The sequence below is a fragment of the Musa acuminata genome, chromosome BXJ1-10, assembly GCF_036884655.1.
Source record: "Musa acuminata AAA Group cultivar baxijiao chromosome BXJ1-10, Cavendish_Baxijiao_AAA, whole genome shotgun sequence".
Lineage (NCBI taxonomy): Eukaryota > Viridiplantae > Streptophyta > Magnoliopsida > Zingiberales > Musaceae > Musa > Musa acuminata.
The window spans coordinates 21417112-21438985 of NC_088336.1; the positions used below are offsets into that span (position 1 = coordinate 21417112).

The 21874-nt window shown below is 38.2% G+C and overlaps 3 protein-coding genes and 1 pseudogene across 7 annotated transcripts; all 4 read left to right on the forward strand.

Annotated features, from left to right (window-relative positions):
- Positions 1–614: 614 nt before the first annotated feature.
- Positions 615–13295, forward strand: LOC135582535 (DNA polymerase eta-like). 5 transcript variants are annotated; one of them, XM_065086383.1, is made up of 14 exons: positions 615–780; positions 2125–2245; positions 2335–2446; positions 2567–2701; positions 3153–3317; positions 3552–3655; positions 3863–3982; positions 6227–6350; positions 8100–8213; positions 8336–8527; positions 10231–10336; positions 10411–10562; positions 12324–12435; positions 12518–13295. In XM_065086383.1, exons 1-14 carry the CDS (start codon positions 705–707, stop codon positions 12784–12786), a joined length of 1902 nt encoding a protein of 633 aa, XP_064942455.1. In that variant the 5' UTR covers positions 615–704; the 3' UTR covers positions 12787–13295. The 5 variants fall into 5 exon arrangements, with proteins under 5 accessions (XP_064942455.1, XP_064942454.1, XP_064942458.1 ...); XM_065086382.1 differs by having other exon boundaries at positions 616–780; positions 2567–2734; XM_065086386.1 differs by lacking the exon at positions 615–780 and having other exon boundaries at positions 2327–2459; positions 2567–2734.
- Positions 13296–15508: 2213 nt separating this feature from the next.
- On the forward strand, positions 15509–17312 carry LOC135595459 (uncharacterized). The gene is made up of 3 exons (XM_065086387.1): positions 15509–16235; positions 16322–16630; positions 16735–17312. The coding sequence occupies exons 1-3, from the start codon at positions 15705–15707 to the stop codon at positions 17227–17229; spliced, it is 1335 nt and encodes a 444-aa protein (XP_064942459.1). The 5' UTR covers positions 15509–15704; the 3' UTR covers positions 17230–17312.
- Positions 17313–17590: 278 nt separating this feature from the next.
- LOC135594977 (pentatricopeptide repeat-containing protein ELI1, chloroplastic-like) lies at positions 17591–19167 on the forward strand. Its single transcript, XM_065085476.1, has one exon. The coding sequence runs from the start codon at positions 17657–17659 to the stop codon at positions 19022–19024; it is 1368 nt and encodes a 455-aa protein (XP_064941548.1). The 5' UTR covers positions 17591–17656; the 3' UTR covers positions 19025–19167.
- Positions 19168–19507: 340 nt separating this feature from the next.
- Positions 19508–21812, forward strand: LOC135594759 (uncharacterized; annotated as a pseudogene).
- The last annotated feature ends 62 nt before the right edge of the window (positions 21813–21874 follow it).

Genomic DNA, 21874 nt, shown 5'->3' on the forward strand with positions numbered 1-21874 from the left:
TTTAGTACTATTCTTACATTACAACCAATTATATTCCATAGATGTTTCCTCATCAGATAAGTCCAAATAAGTCTTGAACTTAGTCCTTGAAGAAATGTCCACTGATCCTAGATGTAAAGGTTTAATCAAGTTATTCTAACTTAGATATTATTTTGATTGATGAGTGTACCATTGGATTAGTGAGAGATCTAATGTTTGAGTTAAGGCGTGAGTATGATATATAATATAATAAAAATTAAAAAATATTGCCAGTATAATTTGAGTGTTTTAGGGTGCATAAGTTAAAGTCTACCAAATTGATTCACCCCATCATGGATAATTATATCAAACTCATAAAAAAGATATATGGTGAAATCAAATTCCAAAGGTTTAATTTAAGAATGCTTGGCTGATAAAAATTATGCTATAATTGTCCAATCAATTTTTATTAGCATCATTTATTGTAATGGCAACATGAATTAGTGTTTATGAAGTCAATAATAATAATAATAATAATAATAATAATAATAATAATAATAATAATAATAATAATAATAAAACTGAAGAATTAGTTGGTGCAGTTAATTTGAAGTTTAGGAAGCAAAGGCTAATTAATATATGTGTTATTTGTTTAGAGGTAAGGGTTTGGGAGGGAAAGGTCGGTGGTGGAGTAGGGCAAGCCATTTCATGGTTCCATCGATCGATTGAGAGAGGGAGAGGGAAGGATGCCAATCGCCCGGCCGGAGCCGCAGAACGCGCGCGTGATCGCCCACGTCGACATGGATTGCTTCTACGTCCAAGGTCTTTCTCCGCTCTCTCGCTCTTCTCCACCGTCATACTTGATCGAGGCCAAATGTGGACATTTTTCTTTCCCTTTTTCTCAAAACCTTGGTTTCATCTGGGAATCAGATTCTGCAAGTTGCATCTCCATAATAAATAATTTGCCATGTGGCCGCAATCTTGTGAAAAATTATATGTTAGTTGAGAATCGAATTGTGTTGTCGATTCTTGAACCCCTAACTTTCACTTTAGCGGTGTAACTTATTTAATTTCGTTCCGTTTAATTCATTAATTTGTTGTTATACGAGTCAAGTGGGGTTTATATTTGTTATTTGGGTTACCGATTTACATCTCTGTTCCAGTTGCATCTCCTGTTTCCGTAAATCCAGGTTCTTGAAGGATACTTCTGTCAATTTCGATTATTTATGTTTTACCATATTATGTGGGCGTCATTTTAGCCATAACTAAATTCTAAATGGTTTAATTTAGATGGAGGATTCTTTGTTTGATAGTCATGGTCGAACTCCTGATTTTTTTTTTCCCTTACAGTTTGGTAAACAACAAAAAAGAATGTTTGTTATGTTAAAACCAAGTTTGCCAAATTTGTCATCATTGCACCCAGTTTTCTGCTGTTTTCTACGAGGTGTTAAATGCTTTTGGTTGTGCTGATTTAGGTTACAAGCTGGAGCTGATTTAGGCTCCCTTTCTTTATATATATTTTTAAAACTCCCTTAAAGTGGCATATCACACAATGAAACATTTTACTAAATAGCCTCTTGATATAATTTTCCTTTAAAAAAAATATATATTATTTTGTTACTGCAAGCTTCCTATAAGATGTAGAATTTACTGGAAAAGACAAACATACTAACCACTAAGTGATATACACTATGTTGGGTTGCATTCACGACCAAGAAGCTACTTGTTTTGAGAAGCTATTTTTACACTGCTCTTGGCTCTTGTTGCTTATGATTAGAGCAAAGTTTTTTTGCTTTCTTAATTTGAGGTTATGGTGGACAGCGTGTATGAAATAGAAGTTACCACTGTGTGGCCAATATTTACAGTGTGCATAATAGATCAATACATCATCCTACTTTTTATATAAATAATTTGACTGTTCAGGACCTAGGTTAGTCATATATAAAAGCATTATGTTTGTCATTGATCAGAAAATAAGATATGTAGCAAATGTGTACAGGTATATATATATATATATATACATATATATATATATATATATATATATACATATATATATATATATATATATATATATATACATATATATAATTATATAATATCATTAAGATGATAAATTTTACTTACTAAAAAGAAGATGACAAGATTTCGTACATTTTTTTTTAGTGGAACAACGCAAGAATCCAGATTTGAGGGGTTTGCCAACTGCTGTGGTACAATATAACTCATGGAAAGGTGGGGGCCTGATTGCAGTTGGTTATGAAGCTCGAAAATTTGGTGTGAAACGGTTAGTTTATTATTTATTTCAATTGTAATAATATATCACTTTCATTCTTTATTTTTCACTTAAAAGTTATAATTAATCAAGATCTTCAGTTCTATGCGAGGAGATGAGGCCAAAAGAATTTGTCCAAATATTCAATTAATTCAAGTTCCTGTTGCCCGTGGTAAAGCTGATTTAAATTTATACCGAAATGCTGGCTCTGAGGTTTGTTCAAAGAGTAATATGCTTAGTCTGACATGACTATCATTTCGATTAGCAAGATGTTTTTTGTGCTTATTGTTAAATCATCCAACGTTAAGTCTTTGGTGGATTCTGAGTGTATAGGTTGTTTCCATACTTGCAACTAAAGGACGATGTGAGCGAGCATCAATTGATGAAGTTTATCTTGACCTCACCGATGCTGCTGAGATGATGCTCTCAGAAACTCCACCTGAGGTGCTAGAAGAAATTGATGAAGAGGTTCTGAAGTCACATGTTTTAGGTCTTCATGTTGTAAGATACTGCTGACTAGTTCATCTTCATTCTCTCTTTTGCTACATGGATATGAATTCTTTTCACTATATGATGTATTAGATAAAATATTAGTTTCTTAGTGAGCGGGTGTCACATGCCAACTTACATGGGTTCTGTGCTAAACGTGAGTATTGGCATGCACTTAACACTTGATTCTAAAAAAAGAAATGGTGAAACTAGTGTACGGTGCCCATCCTATTGATACTTTGCTGGCATGTGCTTACGGGCATATTGGCACTTCAATTCCTTAAATATTTCATTAATTAAACTTTATTTTTATTGTTCTCTAGTTTCTTTCGTTTTAGTTTCGTAAGATTACACTTCATGTTTCAGTTCTCTTCCATCTTGAAGTTGATCTCTCACCCTGAGTATGATCTTGGGCTTTGGTCTTCTTCAGGAAGGTAATGAAAGAGAAGAGAATGTCAGAGAATGGCTCCGTCGAAGTGATGCTGATCATCAGGACAAGTTATTAGCTTGTGGAGCTATTATTGTGGCACAACTTCGCATGAAAGTTCTATATGAAACAAAATTCACTTGTTCTGCTGGCATTGCTCATAACAAGGTAGCCAACAAAAGCATAAGGGGAGAAAGTTGCTGCTTCCTTATCTTCCTTCACCTATTCCTCAGAATGCAATAACAGGAATGAAATTATGAATTGACTTATCAATAATTTAAAGCTTCCAGTTTTCTTCTAGTATTAAGCTAGATCTCAGTGCTTTCAATTAAGTTAGAAGCTCACTAACGTTTCACATGCGTCACCATTTGCTCTTGAACTTATGTCTAGTACTCATGGCAGATGTTAGCCAAACTCGCAAGTGCTATGCATAAGCCTGCGCAACAAACTGTTGTTCCATTCTCATCAGTTAAAGATCTGCTAGCATCGTTGCCCGTGAAGAAAATGTAATAGTTTGCTGTAGTTTCTCTGCATGATTTATTTTGGTTGTCCTTTGCCAGACTTCTTTTCATTTTTAAATAGCATCATTTTAATTATTAATATTCAGAAATGTGTGACAGTTTTCTCATTTTATTTTTATGATGTAATATTTACAGTTTTTTGTATTTTGGTAATGTTCAAGTTGCCATCGCTGAAATGGCACAATCTTGCAGGAAACAACTTGGCGGGAAGCTTGGAAGCTCCCTACAAACTGATCTTGGAGTGAATAATGTTGGTGATTTGCTACAATTCAGTCAAGAGAAGTTGCAAGAACATTATGGTGTTAATACAGGGTAAAGTCACACTTTTTGTTTTACTTTTCAAATATATTAACCTTGTTTTGGTTAGCTATTAATTTTGCTTTCTGATTAGGGAATTTTGGTAACTTGTATTCTCTCATGATTGCTTTTAACAGTTAAAATCTATCATCCTTAAAATAAAAAAAATTAATCTGTACAATTATATTGAGTTTATGATGCAATTGTTAAATTCTAAAATTTAAAGCAAATGCAGTTATCTATCTTTAAAATTACATAAGCTTGCTGAAAATAGAATACAGATCTTTAGCTGTGTTAATGTCACAAGCAAAAACCGGCCAACAAGAACAATACAATGGATGCACTGACCTGAATCTCCAGTTCACTCACTCTTTCAACTAATACCTCAAGATATAATTCTTATAAGATTCATACTAATCTGTTTGATCTTGAAAGTTTTGGAAGTGATAATGATTTTAGTTATCATGACACATGTGCAATGTTCATATATAACATAGACTGATTATTCATTTTTTATCGTCATTGATTGCTTAATTTGATCTTTTCATATGTTGCACTTGCACATCCATTTATCATTATGCAGCAGGTCAGCAGCCATAGTTCTCTTTTATTGACTGCTTCAGCGTAAAGACACTGACCAGGGTTAGCACGGAAAAATTGTGCTATACAATGGCAGCATTTGGATTTTTTTTCTAGCTTAATTTTGTTGAAAAACGCAACCATTTGCTATGGAAACGACAAGTAACTTAAACCAATTTGATAATATCTTGACAAGATATAATGCATTATTAGTGTTTTCACAGACTATCTTGCATGAATTTTACTGTCACACACATTTTTTATCAAATATCTATGGTAACTGATCTTCCTACTGGTGGGCTTTTGTTCACTACTTTTTTATATGCGAAATACATACATGAAGCAAAATCTCATACCAAATATTATTTATCAAGTATCAGCTCAAAAAAGCTAATGAATCAAAATGTTGTTCTTAAGGCCTAACCATATTAAAAAAAATCCTTTTTGGTTCGTTCTTTTTATTATGAAGTCTTTCTTGTTCACATTCTGGGGGATTGCTTCCATAAACTTGACATAACATATCTCTCCCTACTTAGTCGTAACATCCTTAATTAGACTCTTCAACTACTATAATCTAACTCTTATGAGCCCCCCAAACCATGACCAGAATATTGGATCTGAAAATTTTGAACAATAGTGGTAACTAGCAAATATGGATGTGGACTACAATTGAAATATTTTTTTGTAATGATGTGGATCTTTTTTAAAAGAACTAGCCTGAAGATGTTGTTTAGGTTATTTGTTTTTATATGACTACCCAAGATCATAAGGCCCACGTAAGATGTGCATGAAAGAAATCCTAGATACTCCATATACGGGCAAGTAATATTTGCTTAGTCCTTTTTGTAGGTCTTTGATTGTTATAAATGACGTCTGAATGTGCTTTGCATTTATGTATGGCTATTTCTATCTAGCCAATCTATGTTAGATTCTAGGTTATTATGATGAGTTCTCTGAAACAACAAATGACATGTTTTAGATACACATATTGTCGCATTATATGAAACACATATTCTGCTAATATGAATGTAGTATTATGACATATGCATCTAATATCCTATTCCTTAAGGCTAGGTGGAGAACGTAATAACATTTGGACTTAACTACATGCATTTTCCTCGGGCCACTTATGGTCCTGGTTTTTGAAATCTAGGAATTAAATGTTGAACTGGTGCTGGTTACCGTAATCAGCCATACTAGTGCAATAGTGGTGTGTCAGACGGTATACGGATCCACAGAGAAAAACAATAAAAAAATAAATACCAGCCAGTACCGACCTATATGGTCTGATTGATAAATACTGATCAATGCATATTGTACCAGCTGGTATTTGATTCCTTGCTTGAAAGTAGTCTAAAGTCTGGACAATTTTTCATGTACTTCTGTGATATACTTTTCTACTTCATGTCTGGGTTAGAAGTACGAGGACATAGTGACATACATTAAATATAATGACAACTGAACCTTGAGCAAAAAATGCTTTGATGTGGCAACAAATACATATGATATTATGATATTGTAACTTGCAAATGATTTTATACTGATAGATTCGACTGTTCAGATTGTTGTATATAAGAAAAAGTTATTTTTGTTATTAATCCCTTTAAGAGTCATATCCACCTTTATGTTAGTTTAATTTTGCTATCGCTGCATCTTAACTTTTTCTTCTTCCAATTCTAGCACATGGTTGTGGAATATTTCAAGAGGTATTAGTGGGGATGCAGTTGTGGACCGTCTTCTACCAAAAAGCCATGGTTGTGGAAAGACATTTCCGGGACCACAAGCATTGAAAACCATTGCCTCTGTATGTATTCTCTTGATCATCCAAAATGAAATACTTAATGCCTGCATCTATTTAGTTGTAAAAGCATGTCTTTGTTTGGCCTATAGTGACTTGCAACTTGCATTTTTTACTTATATAGGAGCCTTCTTCACTTTTTGAATTCCTCCTATGTTGCTTTAAACATGAATTTGTGGTTTATGTGCTTCCTTTTATTATGGGGAATTAGAGTCCTCCAGAAAGTTCTCTGCAGTTACAATTCCAGTTTGATTTATTTGATATCACGTAGCAGACAGGATAATTTATAGATGCTTTGGTTTTCTTGACAGGGTTTTAGTTTCTTCATACATTAAGTTCTAACACGATGCAAATTACTTTTCCCTTCCTTCTATTGATTTCATTCTTTCAGTACATATGTATTCTAAGATACCCACCCATTCAGCTTCCTGTTGGGAAGTTTCCTTTCCATGTAAGATCATGAGTATATTCAGCTGATTGACCAATTGTCAAGATCTTGTCTTGCCATACACAGTTTGTAGTTTGTGCCATGGTCTTATTTCATACATCTCTTAAGATGTCTATGATTTCCCTAAAAAAAGCTCAGTGATACAGAAAAATCCATGTGGCCAACACCAAGGAGTCGAGATCTACTGCTTCTATCTAATATTTGATTAGTAATCGTGCAACCATAGGTATTATGCATGTATGCCATTCTTTCTTGATTACTTTTTCTTTTGTGAATAATAATTATGAAAATGCACTCTTTTGAGTGGAAGTGTTTGTTTAGGAGCCTAACACAAGGAGCTTACTATTTAGAGCTCCCTTACTATTCACAATCCCTTAAAAAATTAATAAAATAATATTTTACTATTTACAACCCCTATAATTCTATTTTTATCCTTCTCTTTTTTTTTTTCTTTCCCCATAGCTCTCGCCTGTGTACACTACTGCAACCGGCTCTCCCCACCGCGTGCGCATCCTACTGGGCAATTTGCAAAGGCTTGGAACATGATATCTTCTGGGTTAATGCAACTGACCTAGAAGATGGTGCCTTCTGAGCTATTACAGAATGTACATAACCCTAAAAACGTTAAATCATTGTAATAAATATCAAAAATTATTTCTCACCTCCTCTTCGATCTTCAGTTCATCCCATTTCAGTATCTGTCTTTTTTTTGTCATTTTACATCACCTCTAGCGATCAAGAGGAGGAGGAGAAGAAGAAGAAGAAGAAAGAAAAAAAGGTGAAGAAAAGGGGTTGTAGGTAAGGAGTGAAAAGATTTTATTGGAATTAAGTTATAAATTGAGGGCATGCATATCTATGTACAAAGGGATAACTTAGGAATATTCAAAGTTCCTAATGTAGGGTTGTAAAAAACAAAAAAAGTACTGCAAATAGAAATCTCTCTAACACAATCATTTCATTAAATATGACAAAGATAACCCTGTGGTAGTAACTCATCCACCCTGGCTACATAGAGTTGTGTGTTTCATGTCACTGTAATATGACAGTGTTATGTATGTTCTGTGGTTAAAATAATCTCGTGCCATATCAATAGAGCTGATGTTTAATTGACATTACTATTATCTAATCGGTCCTTTATGTTGACTGGTTTACCAAGATGTCCAGGTGTTGTGACACAGAAAATTGTTCACTTTTCATAACTCTTCTGTTTCTTTTCCTTCTTATCCTGGAGTGATGGTGACACAAAAAATTGTTCGCTTTTCATAACTGTTCTGTTTCTTTTCCTTCTTATCCTGGAGTTGACATAGGTTGAAAACTGGGTCAATCAATTGTGTGATGAACTAAGCGAACGTATTCAGTCTGACTTGGATCAGAACAGGCGCATTGCACATACGCTGACATTACATGCTAGGGCATTCAAGGTACCTTATTGAAGCATTTACTTGGTTGTCCTTGTAGATTGTGCTTTCTGCATAAATGTGCATGCATGCATACTTCTCTAGAGACAATTAATTAGTCATTTATTTTTGTGTGTGTTCTTTAGGAAAATGATATGGAACCCCAAAGGAAATTTCCATCAAAATCCTGTCCCTTACGCTATGGAACTACAAAAATCCAAGAAGATGCAGTGAAATTATTTGATTCTGGTCTTCGTGATTTTTTGGGTTCCCAACACGTTGGTTGGGGAATAACATCTCTTTCCATTGCAGCAAGTAAAATATCAGATTTACCACAAGTAAGCCTGTAGCATCTATATTCTAACATTTCATATTGTCAGTTTGTCATTCTTGCATGATGTGATATTGTGATCACAATATAACTTACTATTGTCTTTTTGCTTAGTTGAGACTGCTACTTCTGGGGCCAGAATATTCATGTAATTGCTCATCATATTGAAAGTGCTTCATCGACCTAGATTGTGTTTTATGTTGATTCCAGTCTCAAGGTCATATTAAAGATTAATGATGCAGCTCGATGGTTGATAATTGATAATTGATAAACACATTGTTATGTTCTGAAGATCAAGATCTGGGATCATTTCATTCCAATATGTCATGTCGATATGATTTTTCACAAGAAAATAGCATTCGTGCTTTCTGACCTAAAAGCTTGATGTCATGTCTAATTAACCCCATTTGTTTTTATATCTTTTATTACCTTTAGCTGAGCTATTTATTTATTTATTTTTTAATTGTTTTGTAAGGGGGTTTGAGCAGTTCAATTTTGTGACTGTTTTGAATTGGATTTATTGTATCCCATTACAATCAGTTTGTTGGATGTGCATCAAGTTTGGGAAAGGACAGGCTAAGTATGACTCAGCTTGGAATCCACAGGGTTTTGTTAGCCATGTGTAGTGTGTATTTGTCCTTATCTCAGACGGAGTCCTTCGATGGCTAAAGACATAGTATAAGGATGAATACTTTGTCCGTTGCCTCTTTCCAATAGAGTCATTACGAGGATTTGATTCCTAACAAAAATGCTAGTGGCAGGTTAGGTTTCTTCCAAATTTGTTATAGAAGTCCTGTAGTAGCTTGGAAAACAACTATGCTTCTATAAGGGATTAGCAGGAAATGCTTAGTTTTGTGATTGAACTTTATCAGTGAATTGGAACGCCTTTTATGGCTAGTAGGCTCTTATTTTTGCTCCTCATATTATCATTTGTACGTATGTATCTCACACACATTATCCTATTTAAGTCTTTTGTTTTTGTATCTTGCTCTTTCTGCATGCATAAACTGAAAGTTAAATAAAGGAACTTCTAAAGCCTACCACCCATTCTGACTGCACCAGCTCCTACTGATTATGACGTTCTATCTTCAAAAGGCTTAACCAAGTATGAATTAAAAAAGGGAGTTCCTCTTTTGCCAAGGACATCACCAAGTTTGTGAGACATGGTTGCAAGGCAGAAACAATCATGTATTCTCCAATGTTCTAGAGATTTCTGGGATTGACTTTTAGGAGTGGTTTATTTAGGTGTTGTCTGCAGATTTTACACCTCCACCTGGTATATAAAAAATTTATCCTCGACTGGGCATCTGCAGTCAATCCATCTTCTTGAAAGATGTTACTTTGACAATTGCAAATTATTGTTTTGAGATGCTATAGAAACAATGTGTAGCTTATCAATTTTTTGGTACATCTGCTTAACAACACTGTAGAGGTGGTTTCCTGTATCATCTTTGTGTATGTTCTGTTCATTGGTTCAATAACTTGTTCTTTTGTTACTGTTCATTATGCATCAGATTTAGTATGTAGATTCTATGGATGATGTTAATTGGAGATATTTTATCCAGCATTCTCTTATGGAACTACTTGAATAATTGAAGTACTTGGTGTTTGGTATTAGCATGGCTAATTCACTGAAAAGAACATTAAATTAAAAATTAAATGTTGTGCATCAGGATTTGGCTGTTTATTTTTCCATTTTTCCTTTGATAGGGAACATGTTCAATTCTAAAATTTCTCCAAGGCAAAATTCCTTCTTCCACTTCATTAAGTGATGCTGGTGAATTTCACAAAGAAAGTCTTCCCTTGTCTTCTACAGGTCATACTCAATCCCACATATCCTTCTTTTCAGTTGTCTTTCTTTTTCTTTAATCTGCTGTTGATATGTCACAGATGATGTACAAAGCAAAGGTTGTACAGTGATGGATGAAGAAGTTAAACATAAGGAACTTGCTTCTGAAGCAGCTAGCAATGATATTGACACAATATTTCAAGCCAAACCTCTAAAGAGAATAGGCTCATCGGTTGGAAAGACAAAAGATGTGGTATGTTGACATATCCAATTGTGTTTAACAAGACTATCTAATTTTTATATAAAAAGTGGTATTTTACATGGTTGGTGAATCACGAAGATCTTTTACGGTTGATGTGGAACTTTGATAGCCATGCCCTTATCATTTGAACAGATTCAAAGGGCATGACTGTTATTATTATATGCCAACAATGCAGCATTGTGTTTTGACTCATCATGCTAAATAGTATAAGTTTGTATTCTTCTTTGTCCTGTTGGTCAGAAGGAAATTCTTGAAAGATATCTGCAGAAAAAGATCTGGCAATCAAAATTTTGTTTTATGTTTTAATATGGTAGAAAGAGTCTGTCTAAATTTTTCCTGTCCAAACTCGAAAGTGTTGTGGACTTTAGTAGCCATAGTCATCCAGATTTTGAGACAGAAGCTAGGTTATTCCCATGTAAATTAAAAGTTCCTCTAAGCTCTAAGTTTGATGTTTCAAACTGGAACATTGGAAACTCAAAAATGGTTGCAAGTGTCTTTTCTGCACCACTGGGCATTGGTCCAATCATAGTTGTCAAGAATCCGAGGTGGGTTGACCTTCAATATCATAAAGCCCAGGCAACACCCAGGCACCTAGGTGAGGCCCTAGGTCAATTTCAAGATAAAAAGTAGGTTTTCTGATCCTTTTTGGTAACTAATTTGTAGATGCAATAAGTGCTCCCTTCTGATTTTTATATTCTCTATTTTAGTGTATTATTACTTTCTATAGGAATATTGATATCTGAAGCAATTTGGAAGAGGCATTATAGTTCATAAAAGTATATACACTCAAAAAGCATGATTAATCATGCACCATATATATATCTCAAAACAAGCTATCTATATATTTTGTTGCATGCATGAATTTATTTAATATTTTCATATTTAATTATATGCATTCACATTTACATGTACTAGTGATACATAATGGTTCTTTGCATGATTTTATATTTGTATATTGGTCCATGCAATTACATGGTAATGTCAGAAGCCTGTTTGTTGATTAGGCACTAGCATAAGCAGCCTGGTAAATTGCTGTTGGTAACCATGAACACAAGAAAACAATTAGATGTAGCAGCTAGTTGATCTATACAACAACAAGAGCTTATTCTTTGTTTGAAGCAGCATATCTACCTAGAACCATGTCTTGGACTTAAAATATATGCATATCACTTGAAGAATTTTGGGACATCAGAAATTGTTGGTTGGCTGCAACAAAAATCTGAACAACAGATTTTTTCTTGGGCACCCCACAATAACCCTTTTAAAAGCTTTGTTTCTGATTTTTATTAGCTATCTAAAATTTTTGGTTCTTATGCTGACTCCAAATCATCCTAATGATTTGCAAATCTGCACATTATTGACTACGGAGTCCCTGTGTACTTACTTTTGCAATATGAAGGTCCTGTGACTGATAATGGAGGAGCTATTTTAGATGAAGCTTCCAGACCTGTTGAGCATGAGCTAGGATTTTTTTTTTCATTTTTAAGGATATATATTATAGAACATGTAGTACAACTAGAAACTTGGTGACATAGTGTCCTTTAATACAGCATATCGTTATCTTCAAACTTCTATGCTTATCTTTTGTTTCTTTTCTGAATGTGAGTTGCAACACAATATTTGCATAGTTTCTTATAAACCAAATTTACATCATAGAATGAATTACATGAAATTTCTGGAAGTAGGTAATCTAAGATGCATTGTTTGTATGGTCCTTGGCTGCATCTGATGTCCTGTTTCTGGAATTGCCAGCGGAAATCTTCTATCTTAAAGTTCTTTCAAAGCAGTAATTCTTCTTTTCATACCATGAACCAAGCTTGTGAAAGATCTTCTCTGGATCAGGCATCCTCGTCATCATTTCCTGGTAATGGGACACCATTTTCAAACCTGTTATCTGTTGTTTTGTGATTCTTGCATAATTATAAGCTGTTATCTTCCTCATGTAGAATGTGAGGAACATTCAGATCTTGAACAAATAGATGAACAAGTAGGATTTTCAGAGGATCGCATTGACAGTGATGGTCATCACAACCAGACTCGGAATGGATATACATGGGGAATCAACATGGAAAATATTGATCCATCTGTTCTAGATGAGTTACCTATGGAAATACAAAGAGAAATCCGAGAATGGTTTCATCCACCTAAACGTGCAAATACATCTAGAAAAGGTTCCAGTATCGTTCACTATTTCTCACCGGTAAAGAAGGGATAAGGAGGCTTGTTGCTTTAGACAAATCAGAACTGGGAAGCAGGAAAATGACATTCTATTAGACAACCAGATGTAACCTTCCGATCCAGTTGGACATAAAATCAACTGCCAAATAGCTATTCACCAACTGGGTTCAAGAAAGATACATCAAATACTACAGCATCACAGCAGCTATCAAGTTCTCTTTTTGTGGATTCAGTAACTGTGAGAATCCAAAGATCAATTCCTTGCGTATGAAAGCATCATTTACTGGTATCACAACTTAGATTAGTATTTCATAGATTAAGCTAATGCTTGAGTGAGTCATGTTTATGCTTGGAAATTGAACTGAACAGTTCCAGGTCAGCTACCAGCCTTGTGGCCTGTGTATTCATCATGTTTGAGTCTATGTTTGTAGTGTGTAATTTTTTTCTTTTGTAAAAATTCTTTTGAGTTCTTATGCTATTGGTATGGTTCTTTTGTTTTTAATGACTCCCTATAATGGAAATTGTTCTTTGATGTGTCTGTAATAACCTTGCCCCCTTGATGACTATGATTTCCAAATGAGCTTGTCCTGTTTTCTGTATATCAAAGTGATGATCTTTGCTGCATGCTTTTTGTGGGTTTAGATGTAAGAGAAAGGATCAGGGAAATGATAGAGATCATACAAGTGAAGCCTCAACAGGTAATAACTTTGCTTTGTGATACATGAGGGAGAAGTTGTTTCTCAACAGCTTTCAATCAAGGTGAGTTTAGAAACACAAACTATATTGCATCTGAAGAGGAGCATGCAGCACTAGATATGTCTTAATAGAAAAAAATAATGGTGACACATGTGAAAAATAATTAAAATCTACTCCTCAGGATGAATGCAAAAATATGTAACTACTATATCTTTTCCAACCCCTCCAATGAGATAAAAGTTGAAGGAAAAGGGATCTGGTTTAGATTTTTCTTCTCTAAAAGAAATAACACCCACTTATTTATCATTATTTTTTGAATAAAAAACCTTACATTCATTCACCCCTGATTAGCTATTACATCAGCAAAATCCATGGGGTCAGATTCCCCAACTCTCTAGAGAACCCTCTAGTTCTTCCAAACTCAGAAAGATTATGAGATACACAGTTGTGATGACTTTGGCACTTGTACTCATTCCAAAGACCTGAGTATATAATGTCCATTGTTTCGGCTGAAGTAACTTGTCATCATATGCATGGGTTTCCTTCTTGTAGAAATGGCATGCATGATGGCCTAGATTGTATCAATTATAATGTCCATTGTTGTTGAAGTAAATTAAGGTTATGGAAGAGGAGGATGATGTTCTCAAGCATGTCGAGTAATTCCCCAGGCCCCCCTCCCAGTGCCTAAATGTTTTGTGTGTATTGGATATTGGGTCTGTGCATCTCATAAAAATGTTGGAGAGCATTTAAGCCTACATAGATAGTTCAATCATTTCAGAAACACATGGTTCTTCTTCCAAAATGGTGTGCCAAAGACATAGAGGTGGAATATGAACTTGGCTCACTGATATGAATCAATCTCACTCATTTTGAGTGACCACAAGAGTAACAACAATAGGCAAAGATGTTGACCTTACCCACCCATGCAAGTTTGGTTGTTCTCAAGATTCCTACTTATTGTCTTATCCTCCATTGTTTTTATTCTTCCTTCTTTGTTGTTGTATCCCTCATGCTTCCATCAGAAAGAGATGTTAGTAGTGGCAGGGTCCAGTTTCCTCTTTTTCTTTCAAATCTAGTCTATGATCTACATATCTTTTGTGAGAAAGAAGGAAAATAATGATAATAATCTAGTGGAGGTGCATAATGCATTATAAAAAATACTACTGTTTATTCATGGAATATTCTTCCTTCTTTGTTTATTTTGCAGGACTGCTTAAGAAGCTTTATTTCCCACTACTGATCTGTGCTGTAAAATAGTCTTCATACCTATTCCTGATGATGCAGCAACAGTAGCAGCAGCTTCATCTCTGGTACAGCCCAAAACAACAGAGTGTGGTGCTCTCTGGATTCTCGGCTTCATCTCAGATTGGAAGGTCATCTTCAAGGAATCTGTCATGCTCAAATCCCAACAGTCTGCAAACAGGAGGACTTTTGGATTGCTGCATGATTTAAAAGTCTGGGAAAAATCTGATGAGCCTGTAGTCCACTCTGAAGAATCATATGATTCCTGAATTATATGGTTGTGCTGATAAGGATGAGATTATCCCAAGTTGTTGTTCTCTGCTACCAAGAACAAGGAATGCAGACAAAGAATGATAAATTGTCCCAAGTTGGACAATCAAATGTTTCAGGTTGGCTGATGCTGCTTTTGATGCCAAGCACATGCTCTGAAATTGTTGTTTTGGTAGTGATCAATCTTTCTAGGAAACTGATATCAATCACTTTAGTTCCTATCAGAAGAGTGAGCTTATTGTAATAATTCAGCATGCTTAGTTTGATCTCCATCTTCCACAGAAAGTTTTCAGTGTGAATCTGGAAGAGCCCCATCAGTGACAGATGCTGTTTAACATCAGATGCATAACTTAGCTTGGAAGGTCATCATTGATAACCATGTTCTTGGCCTGGTCTATATAAAACCCATGGAAAGCTATGATTAGCTGATGAGTAGTAGGGAAATCATGCCACAATGAATGCTAACCTTCCTTGGATTCCATTTCTTGGTTCCCATAGAAACATTGTTGGTCCTTTTGCCTTGCCACTTTCATCAACTATCAGCCACCCTATTTGAACCTTTGGAAAACCAGTTTGTGACTACAAAGAAACATGGAGGCACAAGCATGTGTTGCCAATCTCATGGGTGAGTGTTGCAGAGCCACTGGCTGATCACTGTCTCTCAGTAGCATTTTGAAAAGGACTGCAGAGCCTTGCAGAAGGGATGTAGGGAATAAAGTTAAAGGCAATGAGGAGGAAACCCAAGACATGGGAGGCAGCCATTTTGAATTCATTCCCCTGCCAGTGGAACATATAGGCTGTCTCCCTTTTGTCTCTAGCTCAAAAGAACCTACCCTTCTGTCTCTCTCTCTTATATTAATAGCATTTGAGACACCAGATCCAACAACCATCTCCTTGGTTCTCTCTTTCACTCATTGCATCTCCTTCATCTGTCATCATTCTTGTGATCATAGGTGTGTCATGGGTCCAAGAAGCAGAGGAAGGAACCATGTGTGTTCTGTGCAGCCACTGGGGCCTCTAATGGAAGGCCCTGACCCTGAAGCACATGGAGAAGGAGCCAAGAAGGAGAGATACTGGGAAGTGATCAGAACATGGCTGCGGTTGCACATGGACAAAGCCATGTCGGGGGCTCATTCCTCGACCCCTTTCCATGCCCGCAGCGCATCGAAGAGGACGGATCTGAGGCTAATTCTTGGAGTGCTGGGGTGTCCATTGGCTCCCATTCCGGTGACCATTGATGCACCAACCCACATCTTCTGTATCAAAGATAGTCCCATGGTAATGTTCTGTTCTCCATCTCTCTACTTCAACGTGAGGTCTGTCATCACCAGAGTTTGCTGACGAATTCTTCTCTTCCATGGCAGGAAACGTGCTCTGCTCGTTACATCATTCAGCAATACTTGGCCGCAACAGGATGCCTGAAACAGTGCATGAAGAGCATGTACGCAGCTGGGACCGTGAAGATGGTCTGCCATGAGCCACCGAGAACGGGGGGAGAGCGTGGGTGCTTCGTGCTGTGGCAGAAGTCGCCGGGGATGTGGTCGGTGGAGCTTGTGGTGGCCGGCCACAAGGTGGTTTCCGGTAGCAACGGCAAGGTGGTGTGGAGGAGCGTGCCATGGCTTGGAACACACGCAGACAGGGGCCCGCAGCGCCCGCTGCGGCGACTCGTTCAGGTGAGGAGAAGCCTCACTGCGTCTTTGCTTCCTTCTCTGCTTTAATGCTACTAACATTTGCGGCCAACTCTCTGTTCACGTCATGCTTCTTGCACTGATCACAGGGGTTGGACCCGAAGAGCACGGCGAGAATGTTCGCCAAAGCCCGGTGCGTCGGTGAGAAGCGCATCAGGGGCGACAACTGCTTCGTGCTAAAAGTATCAGCAGATCGAGCTGCGGTCGCCGAGAGATGCGACGGACCGGCTGAGGTAATCAGGCACGTTCTCCATGGATACTTCAGCCAGAGGAGCGGTCTGCTCACCTACATCGAGGACTCCCACCTCGCCAGAGTCGAAGCCCCGGGCTCCGACGCCATGTACTGGGAGACCACCATCGGAAGCGTTATCGAGGACTACAGAGAGGTTGACGGAGTGCTCGTGGCTCACCAAGGGAGGTCCGCCGCCACGGTTCTCCGCTTCGGCGACGCATCTGCGCGGCGCAGCAGGATCAGGATGGAGGAGGCTTGGAGGATCGAAGACGTGGTGTTCGATGTTGCAGGGCTTTCGGTGGACTGCTTCATCCCCCCAAAGGAGATCATGGCTGGCTTCCGAGGGAAGTGATCACCTGCAAATGTTCATCCCTACCATCTGTTTGTGAAAATGCGTGCCTTGTATGACATCTAATAAACGTCCATTGCCATGTACGGGGAAGACGCATAGTTCGCAGATGAAATGCCTCTGCCCTCTACATTACTTTAAAATTTCTTTTCTTTCGATAAAACATGTAATTAAATTATATTAGTTACAATTATAATATGTAATAACAAAAGTAGAAATCCTAATAAATCTCAACTGGCCAATAAATCTATTATTTGGTAAGAAAATATTATATCTCTTATAGATATCCAATTAATAAATAATAATAATCATATAAAAATATAAAATAAAATTTTGATTAATGGTCACAGTCAAACTTTGGAGGGATACATATGTAATTTTACCAAATGGATTATAACGTTGAGCGGGTTCAAGTCCACCGTCCCGCCAAATGCCAAACCTGGAACTCCATCGTTTAGCCCACGTCCCTCTCTCCCATGTCTTCCACCGGCCTTCCGCCGCTGCCGCCGCATCTGCCTCCGCTTCCGCTATCCGAACCGCCTCGTCCCCACGCGAAGCTCTCCTTCTCTTCAAGTTCCGTGTCCGACGCCGGCAAGGGCTTCACGACGACCCCTTCGAGACTCACGCCGCCGTCTTCGCGTTGAAGTCCTGCTTCCACGCTCCCCTCGCCGCCCTCCTCCCTCACCTCCACGCCTACCTCATCAAGACCAACCTCTGTTCGCATGTATACGTCGCATCCGCCCTCCTCCACGCCTATGCCCTCTCCTCCCCCGTCGGCGCCCGTGCCCTGTTCGACGAAATCCCCCACCGAAACGTCGTCACCGAGAACACCATGCTCGCCTGCCTCGCCCGCGGCGACGACCTCTCCGCCGCCCGCACCCTCTTCAACGCCATGCCCGAGAAGGACATCGCCACCTGGTCCACCATGATCGGTGCCTACATGGAGAGAGGCCAACGCGCCATCGGCCTCGCCCTCTTCCGTGACATGATGAGCGACGGGGACCTGAAGCCCGACCCGCTAATGCTCGTGACATTGCTCTCCGGCGGCTCCAGCACTGGTTCGCTGCGGCTGATGGGGAGGTCCATCCACGCGTACGCCGAGAAGCATGGGCTGGAAATCAACGTGCAACTCGGGACGTCGCTCATTGCTGTGTACGCCAAGTCGGGTTGCTTAAAGAGCGCGTTTCACGTGTTCGAGAGAATACCCGAAAGGAACGTCATGCACTGGACTGCGATGATTTGCGGATTGGCTACGCACGGTCACGGCAACGACGCGGTTGCATTCTTCGATAAAATGCGGGAAGCCGGTGTGCGGCCCAATGAGATCACCTTTACGGGGGTCCTCAATGCGTGTTGCCATGCCGGACTGATAGAGGAGGGTCGAAGATATTATGTGAGCATGGTGGAGGAGTTCGGATACGAGCCTGGGATTCATCACTACGGATGCATGGTTGATCTTTTCGCCAAGGCCGGGAGGTTAGAGGATGCGTATAAGATCATCGAGAACATGAGAGCCGAACCCAACATCGTCATCTGGACTTGCTTCTTGGCGGCCTGCAGGAAGCACAAGAACTTTGAGATTGCTAAGAAGGGGTTAGAGAAGGTTTTGAGCATGGCCGTGCCTGATGAAGATGGTGGAGTGTATACTCTCATATCTGATTTGTATGCTCTGGGAGGCAAGTGGAACGATGTGGAGCGAGTGAGAAGATTGATGGATGAAAATTTTGTGAAGAAGAAAAGAGGGTCTAGTTTCATCGAGGTCAAGGAACGAAGAACCCTAGTTGCAACGATGAAATGATTGTTTATTCCTAGATGATGGGTAAGAAGAGCATTAATGGCTGCAGAAGTAGATGATGATGATGGCTATAAATGCCAGAAAATTGTCTCACAATTATGCTCTTAATTTACAGCAACAGATGGCTTGAAAGGTTTCAGTTGGAATTGTTTTTTCTTTTTATTCTTCTTCCTCTATCAATTGAAAGAGTGATGAGCGAAATAATAAGGGGTCATGAAAAAGAAAAAGAAAATAAAATCGGTAATATTAGGATAGTAAATAATAAATAATATTTTTATTATTATTTTTAAGGATTGTCATGTCAATACGTGAGCTTTAAAATAATATAATATTTGGTCCAAATATCGGTGAAATGACGTTATGGTTTCGGTTCGGGTCCGTCTACGTGCTCGAATCCGTTACGAGGAGCCCCAAAGATACCCTACAAGAGGGGACGACTCGAACTCGATCATCGAGTCTAACGTCCAAAGGCGACGAGAACGAGAAATGCCGGCGACAGCGACGATGGGGGGAGACCTGCTAGGTTTGTTGGCACGCAGATGTACTCCAACGCCCTCCGGAAGCTCCACTACATGCGACGTACGCCGTCTTCTTCTTCGCCTCCAACTCTAGTCCTCCTCCTCTTGTCGGTCGGGATTTTCTACCGTTTGATCTTAGCGAGTGAAATCGGTCTCTATCTGCTGTAGATCCGTGGGAACACGTCCTGGGGATGGGGTTGGGGGCCGTCTTCGTCAATCAGCTCGTGAAGTGGGGACGAGAAGCTCAAGGGGGACCTCGACAAGATGCTGGACAAGGCCAAGGCCGCCAATGAACGCAGATACTTCGGTTCGTCCCATTCCTCGCTGCTCCCTCTACTGCATTATCTCGAATTTGGCCGTTTGTGTTTGCCACAACGGAATCCGAAAGCCTAATTTACTGGTAATTCTTGTTAATGGCACTGGATTTAGGAGAACGAGGGTACGATGGTAGGCGAGGATTTGTGAGGAAACAAAGGGTTTTTTGTGGGAGATGGAGCGGAAGATGTTGATCATCTGACGCGAGGTGGAATTGGTGGAAGCCATCGGAAGATTAGAGATCGTAAAATGGCATACAATGGAAGATCATCAATTATATCCACTTGTTGAAAGCCAAAGGATGTGAAAGCTTATTCACCAATTGGCCATCTGCATATTTAGCATGATAGGATAATCTCGACATAGTGAAGGCACTATTGAACTCTCGATAGCACCACTCGACGCAAGAGAATGTTGATCTTTTTGTGAACCCTCACTTTGAGGGTATTTAGTATAGAAAGTTTGTGCAAGATGGATTGGGAATACTGATAATCTGAAACGAGGTGGTGTTAGCGGAGGCTAGTGGAATACTATGATGGCAACACAACACGCTATGGAAGAAGAGTGAGTGTGTACGTGTGTTGAAAGCGAAGATTGTGAATTGCATGAATAATGCACTTGCAGAAGTGAATATTATCGAGAAACAAACTAAGGAAAATAAGTGCAAGGAAATATGGCATATGAATTGGAGAACATTAGAATAACCTCTGGAATTTACTCAAATTATTTGTTATGGATATGCTTGTTGCTCAGCCCAATAGAACTTATAAATGATTGAGGATGTCATTCATTCTATCTGTAATGCCTGTTAGATTCTTACTTTTAAAATGAATGGATTGCATAAATAGACTGGTATGCTTATGCTTCAATCTTTTATGGCAGATGCTGATAATTTGTTTTGCCAATCAAGTTCTTGTTTTATGTTTTTACAAAAGTTTCTTACCATCCAAGATTTTTCGCCTTATTTCTACTCAATTATGAATCTCTGGGTCATTTTTGTGTGAAAGGTTGTTGATGCTTATTTCTTTCTTAAATTCATCAAATCAATCAGCCATGCTCATTAAAATCACATATTTTGCAACTTGACACAGAATTAATGCAGATTCAGCATATTGATCGGGAGGATCTTAGTTCATAGTTCTTGCAATTCCCTAGTTCACATAGGGAAATGCTCATGAAGCATATTTATAAGCTGTTGTTTTGCTATTCCATTGAGCCTATCATTTGATAAATTAGTCTGATACTATCTTTTTCCTCTTAATATGACTAATTAGTAGGTCCTTCTCAGGTTATCGATAAGAACATATGGCTTCAACATAATTTGGTTTTAGTCATCTAACATGCACTCTAATTTAATCATCTCTAAATGTATGACTATCAATCGAATTAAGAAAATATTCTAGGGATAAAATTAGTGAACAAAGGATCATTATGATTGCTCTTAAACCCTCTTTAGATACTCTTTTGGGACAAAGATCTAATTTGCCCAAAAAATTTTGGTTGGTTTAGGGGTAGCAGAAAATCTGAGACCAATCCAAAGAATATATATATAGATACAACACTTTGGTGTATAATATAATGCATCATATTAAGTCACGTATAATGCTCATATTTCATAATAGAGTAAAGAGGGTTGCTGGCTTCAAAAGCGAACCTGATGGTACATGCGATCCGAACCTGTACAGCTTGTATGCTAACTCATCCTCGGGTCAGTAAATACATGTCTGTACCTACCAATATGGTCGGTCGGTTTATAAACTATGATTATGGGAATCATCAGTAAATACATGTTATTTGCTTTTATTCATTTGAACTTTTTTATTTCTTTTGCAGATGATGATGATGATTATGCAAAATTCAAGTATTTTATGGAGCTATTAAGTTCCCTCAAATTCATGATCATGGGACTGCTCCAACGGCCTGTGCTTTTTGCATCCAGACTTGGAAGTTGTTTGTGATAATACGATTCAGTATTGCAGCATTAGGTGGCATTGATGTTTCTCCCAATAAAATTCACTTG